Source organism: Tinamus guttatus, unplaced genomic scaffold (assembly GCF_059628265.1).
Source record: "Tinamus guttatus ecotype Peru unplaced genomic scaffold, ASM5962826v1 Tinamus_guttatus_pri_ptg000254l, whole genome shotgun sequence".
Classification (NCBI taxonomy): domain Eukaryota; kingdom Metazoa; phylum Chordata; class Aves; order Tinamiformes; family Tinamidae; genus Tinamus; species Tinamus guttatus.
Window position 1 is genome coordinate 1,209,736 of NW_028288788.1, and position 27,597 is coordinate 1,237,332.

Genomic DNA, 27,597 nt, shown 5'->3' on the forward strand with positions numbered 1-27,597 from the left:
GAATTACACCATGGCAAATGCAGCCACCTTTGTCAGTTCTGGTAGTGCAGAAGGCCAAATGCAGGCACTTAAACCTTGAAGACCCACACAAGAGTTAGCAGGTTCATAGCTTTCATCTATGATGCTGTGAACAGTAATATATTTTGTGTTATTTATGACTTTTCTATAAACACACAACAAAGCTTGGGGTCTAATCATGCAAATCCTCAGGTTGTCTTTATTCACAGGGATAATTTTGCTTCCTCAAATGGGGAATGGAGCAGCCTTGACTGGTAATATGCTTTTATAGTCCATAAACATTCAGAACATGGTTGCAAGCTTGCCTTCTTGCCTTAAATCCTTTTGCTGATAGCCTTTTTACTGTGCTCAGTGTTATGGCTTTGCAGAACATACTGCTCTGTGCTAGGACAGTGCTGGAGCACCCTCTGAGTAGAGCAGGTGTGTCGGGAGAAGGCGTCTGAGTGCGGTGGCAGAGCCTAATTGAGCTTGTCAAAGGTGGCATTCGTTGGCCTGGGGGAATTCCAGCCTGTCTCAGCAAGGTTCTTTCTAAGTGAAACAGCTCAGGTATCTCTGCATTGCATTGTACAGCGTAGAAATGGCAAGGGAGAAGGGAAGCCACCTCTAAAAGGCCACGATTCAGTTGGTTGAGCTTTGTGCATACCTGGGGCGGGGATGTCTTTGTCGCTGCTGAAACTGGAAGAACAACAAAAAAATTCAGGTAAAAAAAATATCTCCTAGATACCATACTCATGGAGTTGCGTGCAGGCTCATAGAGTGTGTGCTTACTCATAGAGTTGTATGCAGGCCATTTTTGAAGCAGTCTACTTTCCAAAGAAAATTTAGTAATTACTAAAAAAAAAAAAAAATCAACAGATATTTAACTGTTTTGTATTTTCTTCTGAAATGCTTGAGTTTCAGGAGCCAGTAATTCAACTATCTCAGCCCACTGAAAAAAAAACAGTATTTTCCACCTGAAGTGTGGAATAAAGGGGGTGGGAAGTGGGGGTGCAAGGGACTTTCATTAAAATTCTTTCCTAGAGAAAAAAAAAAGGGGGGGGTGTATTTGTGGGCTATCTTATATTGAGCTGAAAGGGAAGGTTTTTGGAGAACAGAGGTAAGTTACATGGAGCAAACGGTATGCGATTATTCTGCATCAGCAGGTAGTGGGGGATTTGAACACAATCATGAGCTGCAAAACTCCATAGGTTGCAAAGAAAGAATCATCAGTAATGTTTGAGGTTTTAAGAGCTTTGCAGTGTATTTTCAATCTTGTGGTCTGTTTTAGATTGCAGTAAAATTTAGAGGTCTGGTTGTTCCAAGCAGAGTTGTAAACCGAGTGGTACTGAAGCTAGTTCTGAGGCTAGTTACCATGAGCAATGCAGCTTTAGGGTTACGGACTTTGGCCACAAGTACTGAAGAACTGAAGGAGCTTAAGCTACAGGCAGTTCTGTGGCAGGTAGTTTGGTAAGTTTAGGTGGGTTTATAGGGGTTCAAGCTGCATACCTCAAGACCAAAATTACACCAAGCCCTGAACAAGAAACCTGTTGAAATTAAGTTCCGGAAGCAAAGATTTAATCTCTGTGAGCCTAGAATTTTAGTATCCCTGAAAGTTAGAAATAGCCTTTGAACTCCAAATCTGTAGATCTTGTGACTTTTTGGCATATTCTATTTGTTTCTGAGTCAGTTCTGCTCTGAATCTGAGTTTAAAGCTCTGCCAACAAGAATGGTTCTTCCATGAGTCGCAACCATAGAAATAGTTGTCTGGTTAGGAATGCGCGTCATGAATTTGTGATTTGATTTCACCTTTTCTATCTGCTTTACTCAATAGACCGTGTTACTGAAAGTTGCCCACTGAAACATGAGAAGTGAATAATCCCATTCCTCAATAGCACCTGTTATATACTGCGTTATTATGAATGTGAAATAGTCAGGAACATGAGTAATTAGAAAGGCATCCTTTTATATAGGCAGTGTATTTAGAGAGTATTGTGAAATACTACCAAACCACAGACTGCTTTTTAAATTATTATTACTAAAGTTAACAAGCAGCAGAGAAGTATGAAACAGTATTTCGTAATGTCATACTTCTAAGGCAGCGTGGGTACGGCATGGTGTTCCTGGCAGCAGGTTTCAGAGGTTTCTCTCGTAAATCATGCCATGCTCCTTGGGGTCTGTTTATTATCTCATTTTATCAGTGCACATTCTGAATAACTCTTGCGGGTTAGATACTGATGTACCAGCGTGACTCGAGATAAACAACTGAGTTCTGATTTAATCACAGCTGGTGTAAGGTGAAAAAAAGAGACAATTATCACCTGATGTATATGGACATAAGGCAAAGAGCAGATTGGGCAAAGTATATTTGAACTTTTAAATCCCAAACTTTGTTCCCCATTTCACACAGCTGAAATCGTTTGTTTAAAAGTATGCGTAAAATCTAGTATATACTATGTGCTTAAATGTATGTGTGTAATGGGAAAGGATGCCAATATTCCAACAAATCAAACTATTGAAGACTACCTTCTGCTGGGCTTACTTTTTTGTAAAAAGCAAATGTTCACTTCAGGAGATAGAAGAGAAATCTCCAACATGGTGAAGATGTACTTAGTCATGATATGCAATGAGGGACTTTTAAATTACATTGATTCTTCTTATTTAATATAGATATATATAGATTTATGCTTGGCTTTTGAATCTTGTTTTTGACTAAGAGTATCCTACTCATCTCCTTTTTTCAAAGGAGATATCAAGCATAAAAATGTTATCAGTGGTTGCAGATATGAATTGGAGATATAAGTAAGGGGAGATAAACGGAAACACAAAGATTTAAGAAAAAGTTTGCAGTTTATGCAAAGTGAAGTCATACTGAGTAGCAGTAAAATTTAGATTTATATGATAAAAAAGTAGACTGAAAAACATAAACTATTCATGATAGTAATATGATTAACCTTTGTATATAATTCTGTTCATCTTCTCTTCTAATTCAAAGAAAACATGAGACCACAACTGCAGTTCAGTTCTGTAGGTTTTACAACCCACTCACTGGAAATGTATTTAATACCCAAATTCAAGCAGTATTTTAGGATATAAGAACTATCATATTGAGTCAGGTCAAACTTCTACCTGGACTGCTCTTTTTTTTTTCTGTAAGAATAGCTTGTAATAGGACAGTCAGGAAGGGGTTATAATAATCAGAGTGTCTATGAAATAATTTTGTTCTCTTTATAGCAAGCTGCAGTTACTGTTCATCTTGTTTAATAGCCCTTGATCAGATTGTGTGCTATTAATTTGTGTGATTCTTTTTTGATCCCACTTTCACTTTTGGTAACTAGGGTATCCCAGGGCAACGAATTACAGATTTTAATTATATGTCATGTGAAGATGTTCTTCCTTTTGTTACTGTGAAATACAGAAAGTTCCAGTGCATATTCTTTGTTCTTGAGAAAAAATGAGTGATCATTTCTTTGTGCAGAAATAGTGTTATATTTATGACTCTTCCGGGTCGTCCTTCACTGGACCTATTCTAATTTTATTACAGTTCTGAGAAGAAGAATGAAGTAGTTTGAGAAGGGAGGTCTTGATTTTTGATCACAGCAAATTGAGATTCACCAGCTGTTTTAGGAGACAGTATAGTTTGTTTTTAAAAAGCTTATCTCATTTTATAGATGTGCAGAGAATAAGTTCCTGTTAAATGTAAGCTTTTGCTGGAGAACTATGTACAACCTGCTGGAAGTACAATTAATCAGAGTTTGCTCTGATCTGCTGCTCAGCGTGGAGATAAGGGGAAGAGGAAGAGATGGGTCTGAACCACCTCTGCAGCCTGAGCCCTACCACGACCTTCTGTTAGTGGAACGAAGGCAGTTTTATCAGAAATGAGAATCTTATGACCAAGTAGAGTTTATACGTGAGGTAGGAAAACCTCAATAGAATGCCCCCTTGTTTTCACAGAGGTGTAAATGTTTTAGCTTATATATTAAAGTGAGACATCGAACAGTTAGTCCTTCACACCCATGAGTGTTCTACGCAGTGAAGGTCCCATACAGACTGGTGGGATAATTGAGATATTTATGCCTGGAGTAAAATCTTCGCTGTGTTCGTCAACTTTGCTATCCTTGGACAGGAGCATAACAAATTAGATAGATACACTGTAGATGAAGCAAGGATACTGTTTTGTGCATATTTTTGTGTACTTAATGGTAAGACAGTGCAGTGGTTATGTAAAAACTTGGCTTTCCTATCTCAACCAACAAATGTTGGAACCGACATACTGGGAACGTTTGAAGGCTTTTCTCACCAGATGGGCATGGCTTGAGAAGAATCCTGTATGTGAATGGAACTAACAGCAGCAGTGCAAGTCAGGTGGCAAATGAAGGGCTACCATTATTTTACAAGACTTCTTTCTGTCCCAGTCAGGATGCAGATAAAGCAGCGCGCGGATGATGTTTGGGCGAGACCTGTATGGCAGCATCTCATTAGTAACTGTCTTCCACATTTCCAGCAGCAGAAACAAATACCAAGACACCTTAGGAAATATTGGTTGCATAATGCACTTGATCAAAATGATTCTCCAGTGTTTATTCATATTAAAGTTTCCACTTGTACACTTGAATTGCTAGAGTCTCTACTCATGGAGAGCCTCCCAGGATGAACATCACCTGGGTACCTTGAGACTTTGTGGCTGCAGTTATAAATAACAGATATAGCTTAGGCTCTGTGGCTTCAAACGTCATTTTTACTTGTTAAAACTTCATCCCTTACCCTTCAAAGGCCAGATCCTGCCTCCGATAAGTGCTTCCTCTGCCTCCCACTTCTCCCACCACTTGTCCCACATCTTCTTCAGCTCCGAGTAAGTGTTACTGTGCCCGCTGCCTGGTCTGACTTGTGACTTTTCCTTGGACTCAGTTCTCCCTTCTCATTATTTCACATCCCATCAGCTTCAATCCTGACACCCCTGATGTGGGGTCCTAAGAAAACCCCCACCTTGGTGCAGTGAGTTAAAGTGTGAGGGGCTAAACATGTGAAAGAAGTTGTTTAACTTTTTTTAACTTGACTTTGTATGTTGGAAGGAAGAGTTTGGGTTGGTTGTGACTTTTTCTTTCTCACAGATGCTTTCTCTGGGTTCATTTTATTTATGATGTTTCACAGCTATGTTGGACCATGAGTGTTGGTCGTATTAACTTAAGCTTCCTCTTATAGGGTCTCCTTATGACAGACACTGAAGCAAGAAAAGGATAAGGAGAAAACAAACTACTTTCCTCAATACGGGTGTTGAGTTTACACAGTGAAAGAGCCACCTGTTGATCCTTGACTCATTCAGCAAAGAAGTCACGTCAAATACTAACCTGAAAAATTCCTGGTAAGTGATTAAATACTGAAACAATAGCATTTTTCTGCATCTTGACGCTATCTGAAACCACAGGCATCCTCAGTGATATTCTCCCTTTGATGCTTTGAGATCAGAAGTCATTTTGATCAAAAACTGGAGGAATTACCCCACACATATTAATGGTGAAGGAGATTCTTTTGTTTTGATCTTTAGTTAGCCCAGAACCTTTGCACGCTCCTTAAGATCTCAAAGAGAAAATGTGTTTAATTACAAAGTCACACGAATTTGGCAGAGAATACCTTCATGATACTTGTCCTGATTTAAACCAGAATAGAGTTCTGGTCATACTGAGCAAATCCTGTTAACAAGGAAATGTGTTTTTTTTCTCTCTCTTTTTCACATCTGCACTGTGCAAAAATCACCATTGATAGCAACCTCCCAATACTGAAGGTCTCCAAATTTGTAAAAATAAGTAAGTAGCAGATACTTTGCCTGCAGGCAACAAAATATGTCTGTGAAAGACAAGAATTTTTAGGTTAGGAAGGAAGAGCTCAAACACTGCTAGTTATAGTTTCTATTACTGTAAGTCTGTCATTGAACTTGCACTCTTCTGTGTGCAGAGGATGTACAGTACCTGCCTAAACAGAGAGATATCAGGCTTTGAGGGATCAATGGCTTTGAATTATGCATTGCCATTTCCTTGACACTGGTTATCAGTCAGCAAGAAAAGAGCAAATCATGTAACTCATAATTAATTGATGTAGCAAAAATGTGGGCCATTAGTCATGCTGATCATTAGCTGTGTTGATTTTCAGCAAAGCAGTCCGGACTTCCTAAAGTAATTGGACTTCTCTCGTCACTTGTGGCTCTGCATATGGCCATTTAATTTGATTCCTAACTAGGTCTTTGAAAGTTGAAAATACCAAAACTGAATGTTTCTGGCTAAAAAATGAGAAAGGCTAGACTTTGGGGTGTTGTGTTGATTTTTTTTCCTGACTTTTGGCAATTTTAAGACAGAATGATTTTTTTCTTGGGAGAATACTTTCAGCTGAAAATGTCTACCAGCCCTTCTCCCCACAGCGCTCTGACCAGCTCTGCCAGGAACCTTTCTGATGTTGCACCCATGACTCAGAATAGCACTTTGCAGTTCTATAAACAGGTACTATTATTATTCTAGCTACTAGGCATGGCAAAGCACTGCCACAAGTGTATTGCAGGGCTAGTGACGTATGTTATAACCTGAAAGGAAGTGTGGAATTTGTGCTTTGGTCTTGTGGCTCTCAACAGTCACATAGTCATAAGGTTAAAATGAAGGGGTTTGTGTAAGAGCTGTGGGGATGAAAATGTGGCAAGTACCCAAACTTCAGTGCATTAATTACTAATCCAAGTGAAACAATCATGCTCTTCGCCATTTTGGGCTAATCCTGTGGAGGTAAGAGCTCATTGCATATACCTGGGCAGCTCCTTCTAGCTCAGCTTTCTGCTAGAAGGGACCTAAATCGTGAGCAGTATCAAATTGAAGCATTTCTGAGTTGGATCCATCCTCTGCATTACAGACATTGGTGCTTAATCAGAGCAATCTTTCTGACTGCCCGCAGACAGGAGGCCTTATTTGTTTCTCCTGGAAGGGGTCAATGCAACAGGAAGCTCATAGCATAGGTAGGGATGCCTGCCGTGATAAATACTTTGAGTAGTTCTGTGATCACTATATTAATTTAATTCACAACTTACACTATCTCATTGGTCTTCCCTGCTATCTTTTGTGCAGTCAGGAGTGTACCGTGGTCATTATCTTCAAATGTTCTGTGATAGCTGTGCTTGTGCTTAGTGCCATGCTGATGCCATGCATGTACCGTGCAAGTACTTAGAAACTTCTAGACAGCATTTTCATCGAGTTCATCCATATTTACCCAAAATCATTGTCATCATGAACCAGCTTACCAGACTGAGACCTGGGGTTCTGAGGGAAAATGGGAGTGAGCAGGAATGCAGTAGGTTGGGGTTCCTCCTTCAGCTGCAAAGGCAGGTGACTTTGCAGTAGATCAGTTCTCCTCCCTGTGCCTGCCTTATCTGTAATACAGGGTGTAATAAGGCTTATTTCCCTTATGAGGCAGTTGGAGATTAGTGGGAGATAAGGAGTGTGCAAGAGCAATTTTTGTTTTCCTGTTGGGATTCACTGGGCAAAGTGTGTATTTGTTTATTAATCCAGCAAAAATATTTTTTCTTTCCCTGCTCAATCAAACACAATTCTGGGGACATGCCATGACCCACTTTGCAAACACTGGTGAGATGGAAGTACACTGCTGTGCTGACAGTATCGTGAAATCATGGCTTCAAAACAACAGAAATAACCAAGGGAAAGCATCCTCAGATTACTTGCTTGTGTAGTACTTGACCTGGTGTTAAGTGTGAATGCAACACAGATAGAATGATGATGTGGTTATGTTAATTTATTCATTGCTATTAATTAATATGACCTTTGATGGTAATAGTTTTATATTTTAATTCTACCATCCAAGGTTCCCACTGGCACAACACAGGGTGCATTGACAACCATGGAAGGCTTCATGGCACCACTGAACACCATCAATGAGCTTGGGCTTCAGCACAGCAAGGTGAAGTTCCTCCACAGCAAGCTGAGTGGGCCCTCCCGGCGCAAGCGGGAGTTCATGCCGGACGAGAAGAAGGACAACATGTACTGGGAGAAGAGGCGCAAGAACAACGAGGCAGCCAAGCGCTCGCGGGAGAAGAGGCGTCTCAATGACTTTGCCATGGAGAGCCAGCTGGCTGCTCTCAGCGAGGAGAATGCCGTCCTCAGGACAGAGTTGCTGTCCCTGAAGTTGCGTTTTGGGCTCATCAGCACAGACACTAGCACCCATCAGGGCTGCTCTGTCCAGGACTTGCTGGGAATTTATTTCAGGGGACATAAACCTGTCCCCCCATTTCCCGAAGCAGAGTCATTTCCTAGGGATTCCTGCTTCTTCAGGGCAAACAGCTTGGTGCCAAAGGTGCTAGAGCCAGCTCACTTTTCATGCAAAAGCTTTGATCAATCCAGAAATATCCTAAGCTGTGACTCACAGCAGGCCGTCATGGGTACCCAGTGTGACCTTAGCTTTCACCAGTCAAAGAGGTTTGATTCAGCCTTCAGATCCACAGTCTGCTCTCCTTTCCTCGGTTACCACTGCCCAGAGAAATATGCCCACCACCTCCCCCTGTCAGACAGCACCTGCTTCTTGTCCCCTTCCTCCAGCCTAACTGAGGTGAACAAAGGAAGTACCAGAACGGTTTCAGATGAAGACGATGAGCAACAGGTGCCCAAAATTTCTCCCCTACCCCTGTACAGCTTGCCCTGTCCTTCAGAGGATTGCCCGAAGGGCCGAAGCTATTCTGCTCTGCCTCACAAACTCCGGATTAAGACCAAAGCCCTCATCGGCTGGGAGGAGGGCAGCTTGGACTCCCACTGATGTTGAGAAAACTGGCCTGCTCTGGAAGGCCAACACAAGACTTTGTAAAGACATGAGGGGTTTAGAAGGAGAGAGAGAAAGAGAAGGAAATGTCTTATGCTTGAAAGTGGGAGTGTTTTTTTCTGTTTGGCATAAATGATAGGGGAGGGTTATAGGACTGGGCTGCATCACTACAGCACGATCGCACGGCCTGCATGGGCCGTGATGCACCGCTTGCCATGGGAAACCTGCCAGGTCCTGTGGTCACTGTGTGAGTAAGTCTTAGTTTCACCCTGCTCACGCACCAAACTGAAGTGTGAAAGGACCAAAGGCAGGAAGAGGCTAAGATAGTGACCATGGTAGCCACCCCATGTAATACAGTAGTGTCTCCACACCACAACTACAGCTGCTTGGTGTGGAAACCATTTTAATTCTCTTTTTGTCTTTTCTTTCCACTTTTTTTCCCCATCTTCGTCTTCTTAAATGGAGCTTGTTTGGCATTTAAAAATAGAAATAGCTTCACACACCTTCTCACCCTAACTGTCTGGAATAAGAAAAAGTAGAGTAATAAAAAGGCAGTAGATTTACACTGGCATGATAAGTAAGGAATTTTTCAGAAATGATCTTTCCATACTTGGAATTTACCTTTATAAAACATTCTCTCACCTTTAGCTGAGTTGGCCAATACATTTCTTCATTTTGAAATGATTTTTTTTCTAAAATAAAAAAGACTTTTTACTGGACTTATCAATTAACTGAAGAGAAAGCATTTCACTGTTTTAGATTTTTTTGAAGTTATTTAGCCAGATGAAAATAAAAGTGAGCATCTTAGTTACCATATGGCTGCATACATTAATCAGGTAAATCATGACTGGCAGTGCTGGACTCATAGTTGGATATAGTCATTGATGACACTGTCCAAGTCCACGAGGCTGAACCAAAGAGCTGGCACAGGTGTTTTTTCTTCAGTTTCAGTGCCTAGCATATTTGCAGCACTCAAAAATATTAGAGGAAGATAATACTGTGGCCTTTTGGATCTGTGCTCACACAGTGTTTAACATCATTGAATGAACCACAGATGCGGAGCAAAATGAACCGGGCTTCCCAAAAACCAGTAAAGGCCACGTTACTGCTTCAGAGATCTCGTAGACATGGAGGAACCGATCTCCATCCCTATATGAAGGAGCCAGGAGGCTGAGAAGAGCAAGGCACTCAGGGCACAGGCAGTGATATATGACGTATTCTGTATGGCATGGGGAAATATCAGGGAGGACTTGGATGTGAGTGATCCCTGGGGACAGCGGATCAGAGACGTCTTGGTTGATACTTTATACTCTTGTGCCCAAAACGAGAAGCTTCCTGATGTCCCTCATGTCCCAAGGACAGAGCTGATTGCTTTAGTCAAAACTCACGATAATCCACCCAGTGTTGTGCTGTCTGTGAACATCTGCATCTCCTGGACTGAGGTTCCTGCTGGAGCAGGATGGCTCTCCAGCCTGCGGCACTGCTTGGCAATCGCAGCTGGCCTTTGGAAGCTCACAGACCAAGGATAGCTGTTCCAGCTCGCTCACCTCCCTCAGGCTTCACATGTGTCTGCTGGGCTGTGGGATTTGCTCCTTCACCCAAAAAATTGTACAGTGAGATGCATTAGGAAGCAGCTGCAAACTAGTTGCCTCTAGTCTCTTTTGAAAGGCTGAGCAAGATGATGTTCTGCTCCCATATGTTCTATTTCCTGCAGCATATTCTACTCCTTCTTCAGGCACTCAAGGAGCATCCACATCAAGATATTTCTAGCACTATGTCAACATTAACTTTAACTGTTGCAGGTCACAGGGGTATCCGTTCTTTCTGGGGAAACTACTTCGTTCCAGATCACCAGAGTTTTGTTTGTTTAATATTATTGAATACTTTCTGGCTCCAGCCCCGCATTTTGCTTTCTTGTTACCTGTGCACATACTGCAAATAGTCTCTATATTTCCACCTACGTGGCCACTTTCCTTGTCCCTCCTGCCTTCCTGCTGCACTGCAGCGGTGGCAGTGAGCATGGAGAAGGTTGGATACAGCTGAAGTACTTTAACCAAGCCGACCCGAGACCGCCGCCAACAGCGCAACGTAGCACAAAGCTCAGTGTGTCTTGAGCTGCTATTGCTACACTGAGCTTAAAACTAGCATAGCCCCAATGAGCAATAGCTTCTTTGAAGACATTAAGACCCGCGTTAGCCCATTTCTCAGCCTCCTCACTCTACAAGCCACGCAGTGCCTGCTGTCTGCACTCGGGCTCACTCCAAGGACTCCGGATTTTGAGCTCTTGAAGAGCTGTCAAACGCTTAGCTCCTGGGCACGGTGTTGCTGTGTGGAGGCAGAGGGAGAAAGTGTAAACCAGGAGAGTATAAAATTCATGCTCAGGTTTCTAGTACTGACCCCTGGACTTGTGTCTCCCCAGTTTCTTAACCTTGCTTTCTCCCTGCACACCTGCCAAGTACTGTACCTTAGCGTGTCTAAAAGACAGACGAGCCTGGCTTCACTTGCTTTATGAAACAGTAACCAAAGAGAGTTCTCAGGGATATATTCCAGGTTTACCTGTTAGTTCTTGTCCTCAGGTTTATTCTCCTACCTCTTCCATGTTTTGTCTTGTTTCCTAAGGAAACAAGGCTAATGCAGTTCTATGTTTCTGTGTCAGTCTGTCATCCCTAGCCACCTTTTTTGACTTTTTGGGCACAGTCCAATCTGATGGAATACAAGAGATCTGAAAGAGAATAAGGAACTTCAGATTGCATGAAAGTAGGTGATTGTGGCCAAGGAGGCCAATCTATCGTATCCCTACTGTACCTCCCCAGCCCTACTAGAAACTGGAGGAATGACACAGGACTCAACATTGTAACTTACATTCCCACGAATCTCAGCTTCCCTAGTTCTGCTGCTCACAGAACCGCTGAGTGCCTTCACGTGTTAAAATTCAGGGTTTTGCAGAACGAGGATGGTTGTCAGGGATATTTTTTCTAGAAAGGATTTTACTGGTAATAAATGAATGTTCCAATAATAAGACATTATCACTGCCTGATGTGGGATATAATTCTCATGTTTTAGCTCAGTTTGGAAAAAGAATGCCCTTAATGTGAATTGTACTGAGAACTGCACTGTGCTGTAAGGTGTGTAGACCGGTTGTGCCTAATAAAACTCTATTTCCCAAAGTGGCCTGTTGGGATTGTGTCAGTGACAAGCTTTCCATCTCAGGAGTGACCAGAGCGATAGATACATCCCCTGGAGCTAAGGCCTGCTCACGAGGAGCAAGGGAGCTGTGAGGAAGGGCAAGGGCTACCACCGAGCTACGGCGTGATGGGGGCAGTGCTACTGTACTCACGGGGATGAAGGGAAACCAGAGCGCTGCAGCTTCTCTTCAGGTGTGAAACTTGGTACAGTGATGCTTGCAGATTAAAAAGAAACCACAAGTGTGTCGATTTCCTGTGCTATTCCCCTGTCCTCTCTTCCCCTCCAAATAGGTAGAGACAGCCCATAGCAAGAAGAAGGCTTAGAAATGGTTTTTCTAGACAAAAAAATGACCTCCTCCCTATGACTGCCCTTCCCAAGCATCACCAGGTAGGCTCTTCCATGACCTTCCTCTGGCTTGCCGCTTGTTGCAAACATTTTGGGATACGGCAAGCTGAAAGCAAGCAGGTTTGGGCACCAGCAGCAGTCTAGCTTGGCGGCAGAGCTTAGTGTAGGCCAGCTCCCCTTGTTATTTGGGGTGGTTTTGCAGCACAGATTCGGGTGCTGGCCAGGGAGCCCCAGGCCGGCGCTGCAGGCGGTCCCCAGCAGAGTGGGGCCTGAGTGGTTTGACCCCACAGGTGCCAAGAGCTGGGATTATTCACAGGGAGCAGACACACTTCTGAAGAGCATGAAGAGATGAGTAACACATGCTGTTTGCTGGCTGCCCGTGTTGGTGCACAAGTCTGGAGTTGGGGTTAATGGCGGTGCAAGGGAGGATTGGACCACAGCAGGAAAAGCGAGTGGGAAAAGAGTGAAAAGGTGTGAGATAAACCAGCCCTGTTCCCACATCTGGCTCTATCTTCTGCTCCTCTCGCAACCATCTCCCTTCCTCCAGGTTTAGCTTTTCTTACCTATCTGCAGCCAAACACCTGAACAACTGGCCAAGGGTGCTACCTCCACACTTGTATCTCCACATGCACCGCCTTGTCCTTGGTCTCCACATGCACTGCCTTTCCTACTGGGAGCCTTGGGTGGGGGGGATCCAGTCCTCTCTTTTGAGTACCCCAGCCTCCATTTGCATGTTTAATAACACCTTCAATTAAGAGTGATTATCAAGCTAATTTCTTTAGGTAATGAAAGGCAGAGGGCTTGTCTGGGAGGCATCTGACCTGATCTCAGGTTCTGTTCAAGCTTAAAAGCTCATTCATTAATCAGCTTTTGTTCCAAAGCAGTTTTAAGTAGTTTTGGAGTTGATTAATTATAGGGAGGAGTGTTATATAGTAAAACTGAGAGTCTGAGAGAGAGAAGTACGATACTGCCTGTTTCCTGAGCCTGGGATACCTACTTGCTTTTGTGAGGAAAACGACGTTGTCTGTGGAAAGAGGTGGTGCACTTTTGACCTGTTTTCACATTAGAAAAAAAAAAAGGCATAATTGGAGGATAATGATAGTGGTTTTTTTTTTTTTCCCCAGACATAAACTCTTTGTATCTTTTTTAGGTTTGATTACAAGTACTGATCAGCCTGGTTAAGAAATCTTCTACATATGAACTTGCTGGCATCTCCTGGGAAACTTACTCTGATCTTTTAAAATCTAATTCCCAGATCAGATGGCTCAAAAGCACTGACCTAATTCAGAATGAGCTTGTATTTAAGACTGTAAGGTTTGACCCAATGGTTAAATACCTGTAACCTAATGCCATGGTTCAAACAGCATCATCATTTCTGCTGGCAACTATGAGCCTGGGTGTTTCAATCCCACTTCGTGATGTTTGCCCTTTACAGAGTCAAAATTGAAAAATAAAGTGGATGAGAAGGTTTGCAGGCAAAAAATAGCTAGCGTTGGCAAGAACAAGCCCAGGAGCATCATCGTAGGGCCACGCTGGTCCTGGCAATCCTGTCCTGAGGCACTTGCGCAGGGGTCACACACGTTTTGGGGTGGTGGGATGGCTGTGGTCCCACCGTGGCTCTCCTCCGGTGGGTGAGCACTGGATCTCATGGCCAGCCTGGGCCTCTCCGAAGCGCGGCCACCACCATCACTTTCATTCGAAAGCACAACCTGTGGACGAAGAAATGCTGCATGAGCAGCAGCCTTCTGTTCTGCATACGAGCTCGTGGTTATGGCACTTCCCCAGGAAGTGAAAGATTGCGCTTCAATTCCCTCCACAGGCTGCAAGGATTTGAAACAACTTTCCAGACCCAGCGGGAAACTCCTGGCCCAGCCACCGTCTTCCAGCTGCTCAAACCACCGCATGGCCGGGAATTCAGCGGCTGAGGACCACGAAGACCAGGAGGAGAGGGAGCCCAAGGCATTCCCGGCCTTTGCAGCAGAGGTAAAGCATTTAAACATGTGCATTTAAACATGTTGTGACAGGTGGCATTTAAACATATCATGAAACTGTTTTGCCTTCTGAGCTTAATGTTCCAGTCAATCACAGGCAAATCTCACTCTTGCAATATTGCTTAATATCAATTTTTAAAGCAATGCCTTACCCTCTGCAAATATCCTCCTTTCATGATCAACAATATTATTTCCCCCTCAAATGTAAAGAAATATAACCATTTTGCTATGCCAGGTGGCAGTTTTGCTGATCATAATGGAAAATGCTCAAAAGCCCCATGCAAATTCCAGGAAATATAGTCTAGGTGTTAATTTGAGTAGCACCTCAGTGGCATCTGCTGTGTAGTAAACACATGCAGTAAGCATAAATAAGGGGAAAATAGTGAAAAGAAGAACAAGATTCTAGTATCATAAAATTATTCAATCTGGTGAGACTGTGATGATTTGGAGAAGATCTCAACACACTGAACACCTGTGGAAGAAAATCCAGGAGAATTTAATGTTGAAAAATACAAATTAATGCACATAGGAAAAAGCCATGATCTTAACAAATCACATAGGATAATTTCAGATTAACAGCACTCTGCAAAGCGATTTTGAGGTCCTTGTGAAATTGCATTTTTAACGTTGTGGGCTGTTCTGGTCCTCCTGCCTTCCAAAGGATGCAGTAAAGGGAGGGCAAAGATGGTGTGTAAGATACCAGGATTGCAAGTGGAAAAGGGGTCATTGAGACAAACACGCTATAGGTATCGTGCAAGACCTACAGTATTCGAACAGAGAGCAATTACTCACTGTTTTCCATACCATAGATTTAGCACTGAGTGAAAGTGGGCAGCAGGTTTTTAAAATAGAAAAGCAGAAGGAAGTATTTCTTCATGCAACACACAGTTAAACTGTGGAGCTTGTTACCACAGGATGTTTTGAATGCCATAAATAAGTTCAAAAAGTGTTCAGAAAGTTCAGGAGGAGAAGTTCATCAAGGGCAATTAAACATGGAGATGAGCATAGACTCTCTGGCTCAGGAAGTCTCTGAACCGCAGTCTGTGGGAGTTGGGAAAGGAAGAGAAGCTCCCTTTGATCTCACAAAGTTTTTCCTAAGCATCTACCAGTTTTGGGGACAGGATGGATGAAGCTTTGGTCAGAGCCAAATGCTCTTCTGTCTCTGCACCTCCAAAAAGAGCAATTTGCTCTGCTAAACACTCCACTCTAAAAAGGCAATAAAACTCACCCTGTTGCATTTCAAGCACTGTTCTTCACACCTTTGCGGTGTTAGTTGGAGAGATGACTAAAGAGTTTTCCCTTAAGAGGATGAGTTAATGATGACCTTTTAGCTCATGCAAAGGACCCAACCTGAATCATTACCAAAGTAGGAAAAGTTAGCAATGACTTCTGGAAATAAGTACTGCATTCAGAATACCCCCATGCTTGACCTATTGCAGAGTGCTCACGTGTGCACACAAGGGCCATGCCATTTCCAAAATATCTGATATTTAATCTCAGCTGTATTTCCGCTGCTATGAAAAAATTAGAAGGGAAAATTCCAAATCATACACAACTATCAGTATTAATCATTTGCAGAATGAGCGGGTCACTGCATTGCAGCCCCTGCTGCAAGGACGACATGGGCAGGGACATGGGCAGCTAAGCCTTGAACTTGAACTGAATTTTCTGATCCCCAACCCCATTCTTCAATTTAATCCCGTCTCTGTCCTGAGAGGTTATATCTAGACAAGAGGGTGGGTATTTATATGGAAGAGAAAATAGTCAACCCGTTCTGATTTGCGTTTCCACCATTGTAATCCCAGGTGACTTTGTCAGTGTTGGTGCCTTCAGCTCCTCATGGTGTGGATTTGCCATTCCCTTGGGAGCGCAGATTAATGCAAATATTAATGGAAGAATTCGTGCAGTATTAATGCAAGCCAGGCTCAGTGTTCAGGAGGCTGCTTGAAGGCTGCTTGGATCGAGGTCAGCTGAGGCCACCTGGGCAAGGCAAGGCAAGGCCAGAGGAGCGAGCAGAGCGGGAGGACGTGCGAGGCTGCAGCAGCGGCTCTCTGCTTTTACAGCGATGCTTTTACCTCTGTGGCGAGTGGCAGGTTCCGGACGCTGGAGTTACAGCTGCTTTTTATTGTTTCCTACACAGAGAGATGCTGTGGGGCTCAATTGATCAACCACAGGCAGCAAGAGCATTCTGCCCCTTATCTTGCGCTAGCCTCCTTATCAGCTGCACGAGAGCTGCTCCTCACACGAACCCCTTGGCTCTGTGCCCAGCTGCCTGCATTGCAAACCTATTATTATTATTATTATTTTTGCTGAAAAGGCTCTCTTGGGTTAATTCGCCCTGGTGCTCATGTCCAGTCTTCTTTCTAATGGGAATAGGAAGAAGCTGAAGATCAGATCCTTGACAGTGCAGCTTAGTTCATAGCAAGGGAGATAGCGCTGAGGCTCACTGTGCGCAGGCCTTGGCTTCCCGGGGAGCCATTTCTGTTGTGGAGAGCTGCACGTTCAGAGGCCCTTGGCCTCATCTGTGCCATGGGGATGCTTGCAGGACAAACCAAAATGTCCATGAAGGCTATCCATCCTCAGGGCAAGGACAAACTGAAAGCACAACCTGAGACGCAGCTCAGAGATGCCATCAGAACTGCAGGCTTGTGCACTGGAGAACAGAGATATGTGGCTTGTATAGAACTAAAGCAAGATCCAGTTCCCTTTTAATGCAAAACATTTTGGGATTTGCTGTCTCTGCTCCTAACACTACCAAATACCCTGGCTGATGTTCAGCAGTACTTGCTGGTGTGCTAAGATAAAGCAGTTATTGAAGAGGCATCTTTGGTGCGTGGGAGTTTGTATTTATGTAGCTGCCTTTGAACCTGCATCTTGCTCTTATCAGATACTTGGCCTTTCAAATTCATACTCAACTCTGTTGAAAGAAAAAAGAAAAGAGATAAAGAAAAGTATCGCTCCTTACATTAAGGTGTAAGATTTACTGAGTGCGGCACAAGAAATGTGACTACACTAAGGTATTCATCTTTAAGATGGCTTTCTCATATCAATTCTTCTGAAGACCACAATCTTTCACTTCTCACACGTAGCTTTTCTCATTCTTCATAAGTGTGCTGAAACATCAGAGGGTACTGGGGAGGTTTGACAACTCCCAGACCTCAAACAAACAAACAGGCAGCAACGCTCCAGAATGAATAAAAGCTCCTCTGTTTTTTTTTATAATGCTAAAAGTCACCTTTGCATTTCTGATGTGTTAGGACTGTCTTAGGATAAAAGAGCAGCTAACCAAAACCTGGACCCAAACCCACTCTCCAGCTCCAAATCTCTAAGTGAGCCAGACTTTTCCACATCCAATTTCTCCTTCCACCTGTTACAGCCTCAGTGCCAGGGTGCTCGAATTGCTCAGCCGCTGCTGTCGACAGCATCCCAGCACCCCAGTGAGGAAGAGCCCTGGTACTGGCTCCAGTGTGCAGGGAGTCAGTGGCAGAGCAAGGATGGAGCTGCATGTCCTGCACTGGACAAACTCCGTCCTCCTGCTCCTGCACTCGTCTGAGCTTTTCCACACAGCAGTGTTTAAGTGGAGTCACACTGTCTTTGTTTCCACTTGTCTTTCTGATGGAAATCTTGGTTTACTGATGTTTGCATAAATTAAGTCAAGTGCAGGGGTGCTGCAACATACACAGCACCCCCTGAAATGCCCTTTTGCTGGGTAAAAAAATCCCTGAGCCAAATTTGGGGAGCTAAACCTAGAAATTACCTCATCTCTCTCTGTGTCTCTGGCTTTTAACCCTGCTCTTTGCACAGTTCCTGAGCCCTGGGGTCATGGGGATGTGCGTGGCCCCGGGGTATGGAGGAAATGACACCGGCAGGCACATCTGGTGCATATCAGGCTTGTGGGATGGCATTGCAGGGGGAAAATGCATGTTTTTGGCTCAATAGCAGGTCTGCAGTGCTGCCTTTTGTCTGGCGGATGAGATGAAAGTGCCAGCCGGGCTGCAGAGGTGAAGCTGGGAGGAGATTTCCCTTGGTGCAGATGCAACCCAGATGTGTAGTGAAAGCAGCACAAGGAGTGAGGCGGTTGTGTGTCCCAAGGATCGGCGTGTCCCTCTGCAAGCGAGGAAACCCTTGTGTTAACCACATCACTGCACTGCTGGGAGGGTGCCGGGCATGTGAGAAAAGACTTCAAACACATCCTCATGTTCACACCTTTCTGTGCTTGTTTCGCGTCAAGCTGGTTGGGATGAAGCAGAACAGCACTGTGTCCCCTGCCCAGGTCACCCCCAGCTCCCTGCTGCACTGGCCAGCAATGGCCAAACATTAGGGATGAGCATCAGTGTGGAAGAGCCTCACCAGCCACATCTTAGCAGCCAGGAGCTGGTTACGATGATTTTTTTTTCAATTTATTTATTCCTTAGTTCCCAGGGGTGAATAAAATATGTATCTGCGTCTCTGCTACCTCCACTGCCAACTGCACGCGTGTGCACAGAGGCAAAGCTGGGGGCTTCTCTGCTATGCAACCTCCCTGCATTAATGCAGTTATTAAGGTTAATCATAGTGCCCTAGGGACAGGCTTAGAAAAGGGATGATAGCCTGGAGGAGCTGAGAGCGGAACCGAATTACCCAGGTGGTTTCTTGCACCCCATGTGGGGATGGAGCCTCCTTAGCGCTGCCCATCAAATTATGGTAATGGGTTTGACTGAGAGCATCTAATGTCTCATAGGATAGACATATGTAAGAATTATGTGATATTATCACAACAAGGCCTCATTTTTCTGTGATACTTATTAAGAAGTGGGAAAAAATCATTATTAACTCGAGGCAATAAGAAGGATCCAAAAAAGAGTGGAAAAGGAGCATGTGCAGCTCAGCCAGCCCACGCTAAGTTCACTCTCAAGCCCTTAGACAAAATAAGGTAGTTTTGATAGAGGCCAGGTTTTCTTGCTCTTGTTTCAACACTTTTCCAGCTGATGTAAATGTAGATATTTTCCCTAAAATGCTTGTAAGATACATATACATATATATATATAAAAGCATCTATGACATCCCAAGCAGCCACATATCTGTTATGAGATGATTAATTAACATTTATGATATAAATAGCAGGAAAAATCCACTGCTTTCCAAGCTCCTGAGCCCCTAATAGTGCTGTTTCCCAAGCTGGCACAAATCTGTGAGATTTATTTGAAAATACATAATTTATTTGGCTGCTAGGAGGAGGGAGCTGGTGTCCCAGGCTATTTGGGGCACTGAATGGAAAAGAAATGTCAAAATTTGCCCCTTGGTTTTAATGGCATCAAGAGAAACCCAACCTGAAGTCTTGCCTAGCTGGAGCTTGCTGTTGAATCATGGTTAGGAAATCTGTACTTGAAGCTGTGATTTTGGGTCAAAATATGAATCTTTAGTTAGGAAAAGACCCTTTCTGAGCTGCTCCTCAGTGGTGTAGGTATGCGACTCCTTGCTTTCAGCGAGCTTGGCACTCTGGGAACCTTTGGGGATAGCAGCAATTTTGATTTTCTCTATGTTTCTGGCATTCAAAGCAACTGTCGGTGATCCCAAATGATCTTTGATCAAATGAGCTTTGCTTGCCCTGAAAAAGGCTATTTCTGTCAATGCCTTAAAAAAAGTGATGGCAAGCTCAGAAGTCAGAATTTGATAAGAAAAATCTCCTCCTTCCTTTTTTTTTTTTTTTTTAATAGCAATTCAGTTCCGAGATGGGCAGTCAGAGCTGTGATGTTTCGTATCACAAGAGGCCAGCAGTGTCCTTTCAAAGGTTGCATTGGTGGCGGTGGAGGCTCAAGTACAGAGACTTATACAACTCGCTTCCACTCGCTTCTTTTTATTTTCAACTAGCATTTGCTGACGAAGCCGTCTCGCAGCTATGTGGTTTGGGGGTTTTGTTTGTTTGTTTGTTGTTTTTATTTTTTTTTTAAGCTGATTGTCTTTTTTTTTCCCTCTTTTCTTTTTCCACTTCAGTTGCTCACATCACCCGCAAGGTTGAGCTAGATGAGCGTCACTCTGGGCTCTCTGGCCGCCACCACCTTCCTTGTGCAGTGGCCAGGGCTCGCACCTCCCACGCGCTCCCGCTGCGCAAACCCTCGGGCCCAGCATCGGAACAAGATTACGGCAGAAACCTACTTTCCGCTAAGTCACCACAGCATTTTTTGACTAACCTCAAAAGCCTCCTAGACCTTTTGCCCGCTCCCTCATTTCTTTAGGCAGCTTCTCTTCAGAGTTGGGATGGGGAAAATGCAGCACATAGGGTCACCTCATTCCCTGCAGTGCCTGCAGCCCCAGCATGCAGGAGGGCATCTTGCTTAATGCATATTTATTTTATCTCACCAAAAAGTGAGCTGGGGGGTGACTAGCAGAGCCAGAGGCTGCCCTCAGAGAAGCAGCAGCCCAGAGACATTGATGCTTTTGGAGGGGAGGTTTGTCCCCACCAAAGCTGGGTGTTTCCCAGGGGCGATGGGCAGGGGAAACACAGCTGATCCTGCTCCAAACAGAAAGAGGAGGAGGGGGTATTTGCTGGGCTAGAAATGCTGCAAATGTGATTGCCATGTAGTGGACCATGGCAATACCTAAGAATTAAAGTTCAAACCCTCCTTTCAGCCTATATTTTTGTCTGATGCCCCCAGGTAGCCGCAGTGCTTCCTCTTTTCACTCCCAGGTTGCAAATTTGGACTGCCCACGCTGCTGCTCTTGCTGCGCTTCCCATCCCCGTCCCTTCCTTTCCCAGGAGCCACTGGTTCCTCCCAGCCCACCACTGTGGCCTGGGTTTCTAGCAAGATAAGAGCTTGTTTTCTGCAGAAAGTTTCAGGGGAAATTAAGCAGCTGGTTTGACTCAATGTGAGAGCCCAGAACTCATTGGTGAGCCGTGGGAAAACTCCCTGCAGCTCTGCCCTCCTCCTCTTCCTCTTCACCTGTGTTGGTCTGTGTGGACTCTAACAGCCCTCAGATGCAGCTGATGATGAAGAGATGGTAATGGGTCTTGTGGGGTGCAAGAAAAGTCTCACCAGCCGAAAAACTGCTGCCAAACCTTGTACCAGTTTCAAAAGGTCAGGGGAATTTCACAACAGTTTGGTAAATTTGGCATGGTTAGCTTCTGGGGGACTTTTTGTGGTAGGGTTTTGTGCTGAGCTTGATGCTGTTGGAAGTAGTTTCCATGGCTCCTTCTCCCCTGGGCAGTAAGGAAATCGCTTGTGCAACATGTTGGTAGGATTGGGGGCTGACATCTGTGCTGGGAAGGTGAGGTGGACACCTCTGTCCTGGTTTCCCCTTCGCCCAAAAGCTACTTTCAAGTGAAATTCAAGTTGCCATGCTGATGTTCAAGAGCCTCAGCAAAAGGTGCTATTAAACCTCCTGTGAGACCCTTAACTGCCCACTTGAGTGGGTGCATGAAATAATTGGGGCTAAGAGCTCTTGGGGCTGAAAAGAGAAAGCAGAGAAATAAAGAATGTTGAGAAGATGAAAGTGGAGTGGGTATGGAAAATGAAAGGATTCAGCTTGAGGAAGAGATGAGGGTGCAAGTGCAAGGCATCTAAGCAACAGTGGGAACACTTGTCTGTGTGGACCTTCAACCCCTGCTGTAATCCCAGTGATGAAGAGCAGCTGGGAGAGATTTTGCAACTCTTGCTTCTTGATTGACTCCAAACTGGCAGCAGCTGGACCAAAAAAAAAAAAAATTGGCTGTGCTGAGAGCAGGGAGAGTTGACACTAGTGTCCACACACTAGTCGTTCTGGGGGGCTGAGTGGCCTCTTTCCAGATGGCCACAGAGCTGTCCTGCCCTGTAGATTGCAGTTTGGGGTAACTGAGCCCTGAGAAGCTGCAAAGTGTCCCTGAAGTGGATAAGCCCTCAGACCTACAAAACCCAGAGGACTGGTATGTATCCTGCTCTAGAGACAGTGCTGAAGAGGAGGGAACCAGTAGCACCTGGATCTGCTCTTTGTGCCTGGGAGTTTCCTTAGCTGATGTGGATGGAGGCTAGACCCTTTTCTACCAACAAAGTAAGAAAGTCCTTTAGGTGACTGGTGGGTGGTAATGGTGGTGGTTGCCCTCCTGGATTTGGGGGGGCGTTGCTTGGCTTACCCCCTGAGCTTTGAGCTGTGCCTTGGCTGCGTGCTCTGAGTACCTGTTTTTGCAGGAATATGGGCATTTATGACCAACTCGTGTGTGCTCAGAGGTGGTTGCAAGGCCTGGATGCCCAATGGGAGAGCTCTGCAGGATTCTGCTTGGGCAGCCTAAGTGTCTTTTGGAAGTTCTGGGCTGTACCTGAGGGAACAGGTCCTCAGCAAACCAGGGCTTGTGAAATTCAACTCCAGGTTGGGGTGGTGTTTGTGAGGTCTGACTATGTTCCTGTGTTTCAGCAAGCTCCTGGGTGGCCTCAGGGAGGTAGAAATGTGGTCTTGATGCCACTGTGGTGGCCCTGGGGGTGGAGGGGAGAGACCATGCTCTGCGCTGTCCTCTGGGCTGGCTAACCTGTGCAAGCCTGCACAGGCGGTCTCCAGCAGGCAAGGTGCATGGAAAGGTATCCCCTGAGGTGCTCAGCATGAATCACAGTTTTTCTTTTCTCCCCATTAAATAAAACCCTTCTGAGCAAGCAGACTCCTCCTGCTGGCTTCATGTTTGGGGCTTCTATTGAAATAGAAGCTCTCTCAGCTCTGCATGCTGTGGGACCTGAGAAAGGACAACATACAATAACGTAAAACCATTTATTATTAATGGCCAGTCTGCAGCTGCAACTAAATCATGATGTGATAGATTTTAATTTCTCACCAAGGTAGAGAAACTTGTTTGCTTTTATGGTGGCTTTAAATCTGATGTGACGCATCTCCTTTAGTAGCATTTCTGATGGACAATGCACGGTCCATGTTCACTGTAATCCTCCTTTCGGATCCAGAATGACTGGAAGTTTTTCAGGGAGGCGAGGATAGACCCCCCCATCCAGGCAGAATATCTCCTCAAGGGGATGGCAGATACTCTGATTTTGGCCTGAGAGGGCATTTTTTGGAGGAGTTCACTGGAAAACCTCTTCTCTAGCCCCTCGAAGAGAGAGGACCCTCCACACAGGAGGATGTTTTGGCACATTTTTTCCCTGACAGCTTCTGGCACTTTGTTTAGACTTCTCTGGGTCATCTCATGAATGCCCACGTAAGAAATCCCATGTGCCTGAGGGGGGTTGAAGAGCACCTCTGGACACTGGAACCTCTCCTTCCCAAGACTGATGGTCTGACCATCTGGCAAGGGGAAATCCACCGTGTAGAAGGCCTCAGGGAGGTAGCACTCATTTTCAAAGTCAGGAGCAACATAGCAGCATTTGTGCTTGATGTCTTCTATGACTTGGGTCATGGCTTCACTGAGCATGTACCCGGAGTCCCTGAGAAGCTTCATCAGGTAATGGGTCATGTGGAATCCGGCGATATCCATCCTCTCAGCTGCATGTGATAAGCTGTAACCCTCGTCAACGGGTACTGTGTGGGTCACAGCATAGCCTGCATCCACGACCAAACCAGTGGTTTGACCGTGGGCGTACACGGAGAGGACGGACTGGGAGGCAATGTAAATGCCAGGGGAATGCAGCGACTCAAATGCCAGCTCCACCATCTTCTCTCTGTTGGTGCTAGGGCTCAGTGGGGGATCTGTGATGAGTAAAGCGTGCTCCTCAGCGGGGACCATGAGGTCGTGGTCAAACATGTGCTGCCACAGGATTTCGGCTGCCTCCCAATTGATGATGATGCCACTCTGCATAAGCCCAATAATGTCAACATCATCATGAAGCAAGGCTTCCTCCCTGAAGAAGGCGTGAGGCTCGGTCCTTGCGGACCCCAGGGATTGCCTTGAAGGATAGGCCACCAAGGTGCCGCATTCAGATGTGGGTTTCTGTTGTCCAGCAAACCCAGCTTTAAAGCTCCCCGTGCCGATGTCTATCACAACAGCCCCGGTTCTCGTATCAAAGGAGTGCACGCTTGATGAGGAGCTGTCTCGCTCTGTGTCTGAGGGTGTCTCTCTCGCAGATCCTGAGTGCGGGTCGTCCTCGTGCAGTCTGCGCGATGCAGACATTGGGGAATGACTTGTTGTCCCTCGATCCCCCGCTGTTTGGCTTGCGAAGTCTGAAAGCGCCGATCCCGTGTGGGCTCTGACCAAGGTAGCTGGATCTTTGGGCCGTCTGCAAGGACAGGTGGCAACGTGGCGCTGAGTTCGGTTGGTGGTGGCTTTCTGCAATGCAGGCTCAGAGCTCGTGTTCAACGGCCACCGTTGTCGTAGCGGGAACTGTGACATCACCCGGGGCTGAGCTGGTGGCGGCCGCACTCTCATGGTGCTCTCAAGCTTGTCCTGTCTTCTCTGGGACCTTGGGGCTCTTTGTTTCTTTCCTAGTCCAGCTAATTTGAAACAACGTATGAGGAGCCGCTACCTCAAAGCAAAAGTGACCTAGTTAACAGTCCCCTCTGGAGTCCCTCACCACTCCTTGTTTTGAGGAGCGTTTCGAGCCCAATGAGCAGGCTTTTAGCACTGCTCCTGACGGCTGGAGGTGTGGGGGCAACTCAGGAGCCTAATGCTGAGAACTGGCCTGCCCCAAAACTCACAGGTTTGTATCACTGTGTGGAGACTCGGAACACATATGCAAACTTACTCTTCCTCTTTCTAAATAGGATCTGATGATACTACCCCCACCTCATAAAACCCTCCTGACTTTTCAGATGGCTGCATCTCAGAAGCCTCTGGGCTAGCTGGTACTTCCTAAAAATGTTTGAGTGCAGAGAAGGAAGGGATGGCCTTGCCTGAGGTCAGAGAAATTATTTGGAGAGTCCAAACCCAGGCAAGGTGCCACCCTGCAGCCTGCTCATGTCTTTGTTCATTGTGGCTCCTGCTATTTAGTCTGGCACAGTCTAAATATCAGATTAGTGATAGGTGCAGGAGCATTGCTGTGGACATAATCATGTTGGTTGGGAACAGGGAAGGACAGGCAGCATTTGCATCATGATAGGCTAAGCTCTGATCTCGGCACTGCCCCAAATGTCAATTTAGGGACACTTTCCTGGTCCCTTGTCTGGGTGGGTGGCCAGGGCTGGAGCGGCTGGAGGATGATGGGTTAGTGTGAGCGGGGTGGGAGACCTCTGCCCCCAACCTGTGTCTGGGGGACCTCTCTGTCTTCCAATTAAGTTTAATAAATCCACAATATAATACTTCATGGCATGAAATGTTTTTTCATTAGGGGTGAAGTGGAAAGCTGAAGTGTTGCCCAGCTTCAGTTTACACCAGCTCGTATTACCTCAGTACCTCAGGGGTTTTCTTGGTCTGCCCCCCTTTTTTTTTTTTCGGAGGGGTGGGGGGGAGTGGTCTATGTTGTTGGTTGTGTTGTTTGGCTGCAAGCCGGCACTTGGGGGAAATCCACATCTGATGCCGGAGCAGTTCCTTTGTGGCTGGGCTGGAGCATACCCAAGGAAAATGATAACTCTTAATTTCCTGACATACTTTTATAAAATCCTCCCTAATGTCTTGCAAAAACTGCCCAGATTGACACCTCCAAGAATTTCCTAACACCCTTTTGGCTGAAAGGCTAACTGGCACCGTGCTGGCTGTGCCTTTAGCTTGGATTTATTTACTGCTGCTCTTGGAAGGGACTCACTGAACTGTAGTGATTGAATACAAGCCCTTGCAGAAGCTCTTTTGCATGTGTCTGGCAGGGTCTCTGCCAGCTCTGTAGCTGATGTCTGGCTGTTTGCAGAGTCCAGCCAGGGCCGTGCTTGGACGTGACTTACATGAGAGCTTGGAGAAGGGGCTGCAGCAATGTGGTGGGTCCTGGGCCATGCTGAAAGTATTAGAATTGACAAAAATGTCCTTTTATGAACATGGAGGGGGAAGTTGGAGTCGCTTAACGCTCGTTTTTTTGCTGGTATGTTGGACAAAGTATATTTCAAACTGTCAGATTTTGTCTCCTGCTGTTGCTAATGCTGGTGGTGCTCTCAGAGAAGAGCAGAAGGGCAGGGAATGGGAGGTGTAAAACCCCAGCAGTGGCTCTACGAGAGGTTCAGATTTGCTTCTTGCAGGCTGGCGGGGAAAGAATTATCTTTCAGTAACTGTGGTACCAACAAGGCAAGGTTTCCCTTCTGGGTAAAGCAACCATTTTGCTAATTAAATTCCTTCTTAGCTTCAGCATGGCTTCGGCTGGCAGACTGTATGAGATTGAGATATCTCCCTTGGAGTTTTTTTTTTTTTTTTTTTTTGAAGTCTTTTGAAGCATAGCTAGTGACAAAACTGAGAGAGATAAGTAGAAAGGATGGGCTGATCTATCCTCAACTACAGGACTATAAAGCCCAACAAGCTCTAATAACCCACAACTGCTTTCTGTGTCTGGCCCCTGTGCACCATCATTGGGGTCCTGTTCCACCTCTACCCTTGGAGGAAAGATCTTCAGTGGAATAGAAGTTGCTGGTTGCAAAATGATGCTGGGGTTGGTGCTAAAATCTGAAGTTATGGGGAAGTGCCTGGATGTGTGTGCTGACTGGTGCTCTCGCTGCATAGGGGAGGAAGTGCCATGCCAACGAAGGCCTTCTTGATGACATTCCTATGCAGTTGGAGCACTTTCCCACCTGTGAGACCCAAGCTGCAGAGCAATTGCTAGGAAGAGTGAGGAGAAGCAGCTGTATCTTTTATCACTGCTGTTCAGTATGAAATATTAAGGCCTGAAAAGGAGATTGATGAACTGTTTCTTATTAGGCAGCAAATATCAGGGCAGTGCTAGGGAAGTGCAGCTGGCCCTGTATTGAAAGAGCCTTGGTACCATCCAAAGTTGGTTTACCCATTGAGAGCAGTGGGGAGATTCGTCAAAGACCCACCAGGAAAAATATAGGAGAGAGAAACACAGAGGAATAGCCCTGGTGCATCTGCAATGTCAGGACAGAGAGGAGAGAGCAGGAGGCCTAAGATCCTGCTGGGAGGGAAAAAATGGTGGTAGGATGGGATGCTGTTTGGGGTTGCTGTAAGGGTGTCTGAGAAAGATCCATGACCTCAGCCACCATCTGGCTCCGCCCTTCTCTTGATGCTGCCCTTGGCCCTGACCCCAGCCAAATATCCACCTCCCTGGGTGTGCTAATCTCTATCTCTGGAGCAAGAGAAGCCATTTCACTACAGCAAGGGGTGGATTAAATCTCTGCCTGGGGCCAGGTCACTGCGCTAGTGGCACGGGCACTTGCGTCACTGCTGAGCTGCTCTTGTCATTCAGCCCCTCCTGTCCCATCCCTCCCCGAGTGAGCTCAGCGGGCAAACACAGGCCCGTGTCCAACC

General features: G+C 45.5%; 2 protein-coding genes across 2 annotated transcripts; one reads left to right on the forward strand and one right to left on the reverse strand.

Annotated features, from left to right (window-relative positions):
- The first annotated feature begins 7,881 nt into the window (after positions 1 to 7,881).
- On the forward strand, positions 7,882 to 8,790 carry NFILZ (NFIL3 like basic leucine zipper). The gene has a single exon (XM_010220302.2). It carries the CDS (start codon positions 7,882 to 7,884, stop codon positions 8,788 to 8,790), a length of 909 nt encoding a protein of 302 aa, XP_010218604.2.
- Positions 8,791 to 23,148: 14,358 nt separating this feature from the next.
- Positions 23,149 to 24,372, reverse strand: ACTL9 (actin like 9). The gene has a single exon (XM_088526822.1). The coding sequence runs from the start codon at positions 24,370 to 24,372 to the stop codon at positions 23,149 to 23,151; it is 1,224 nt and encodes a 407-aa protein (XP_088382948.1).
- Positions 24,373 to 27,597: the final 3,225 nt, after the last annotated feature.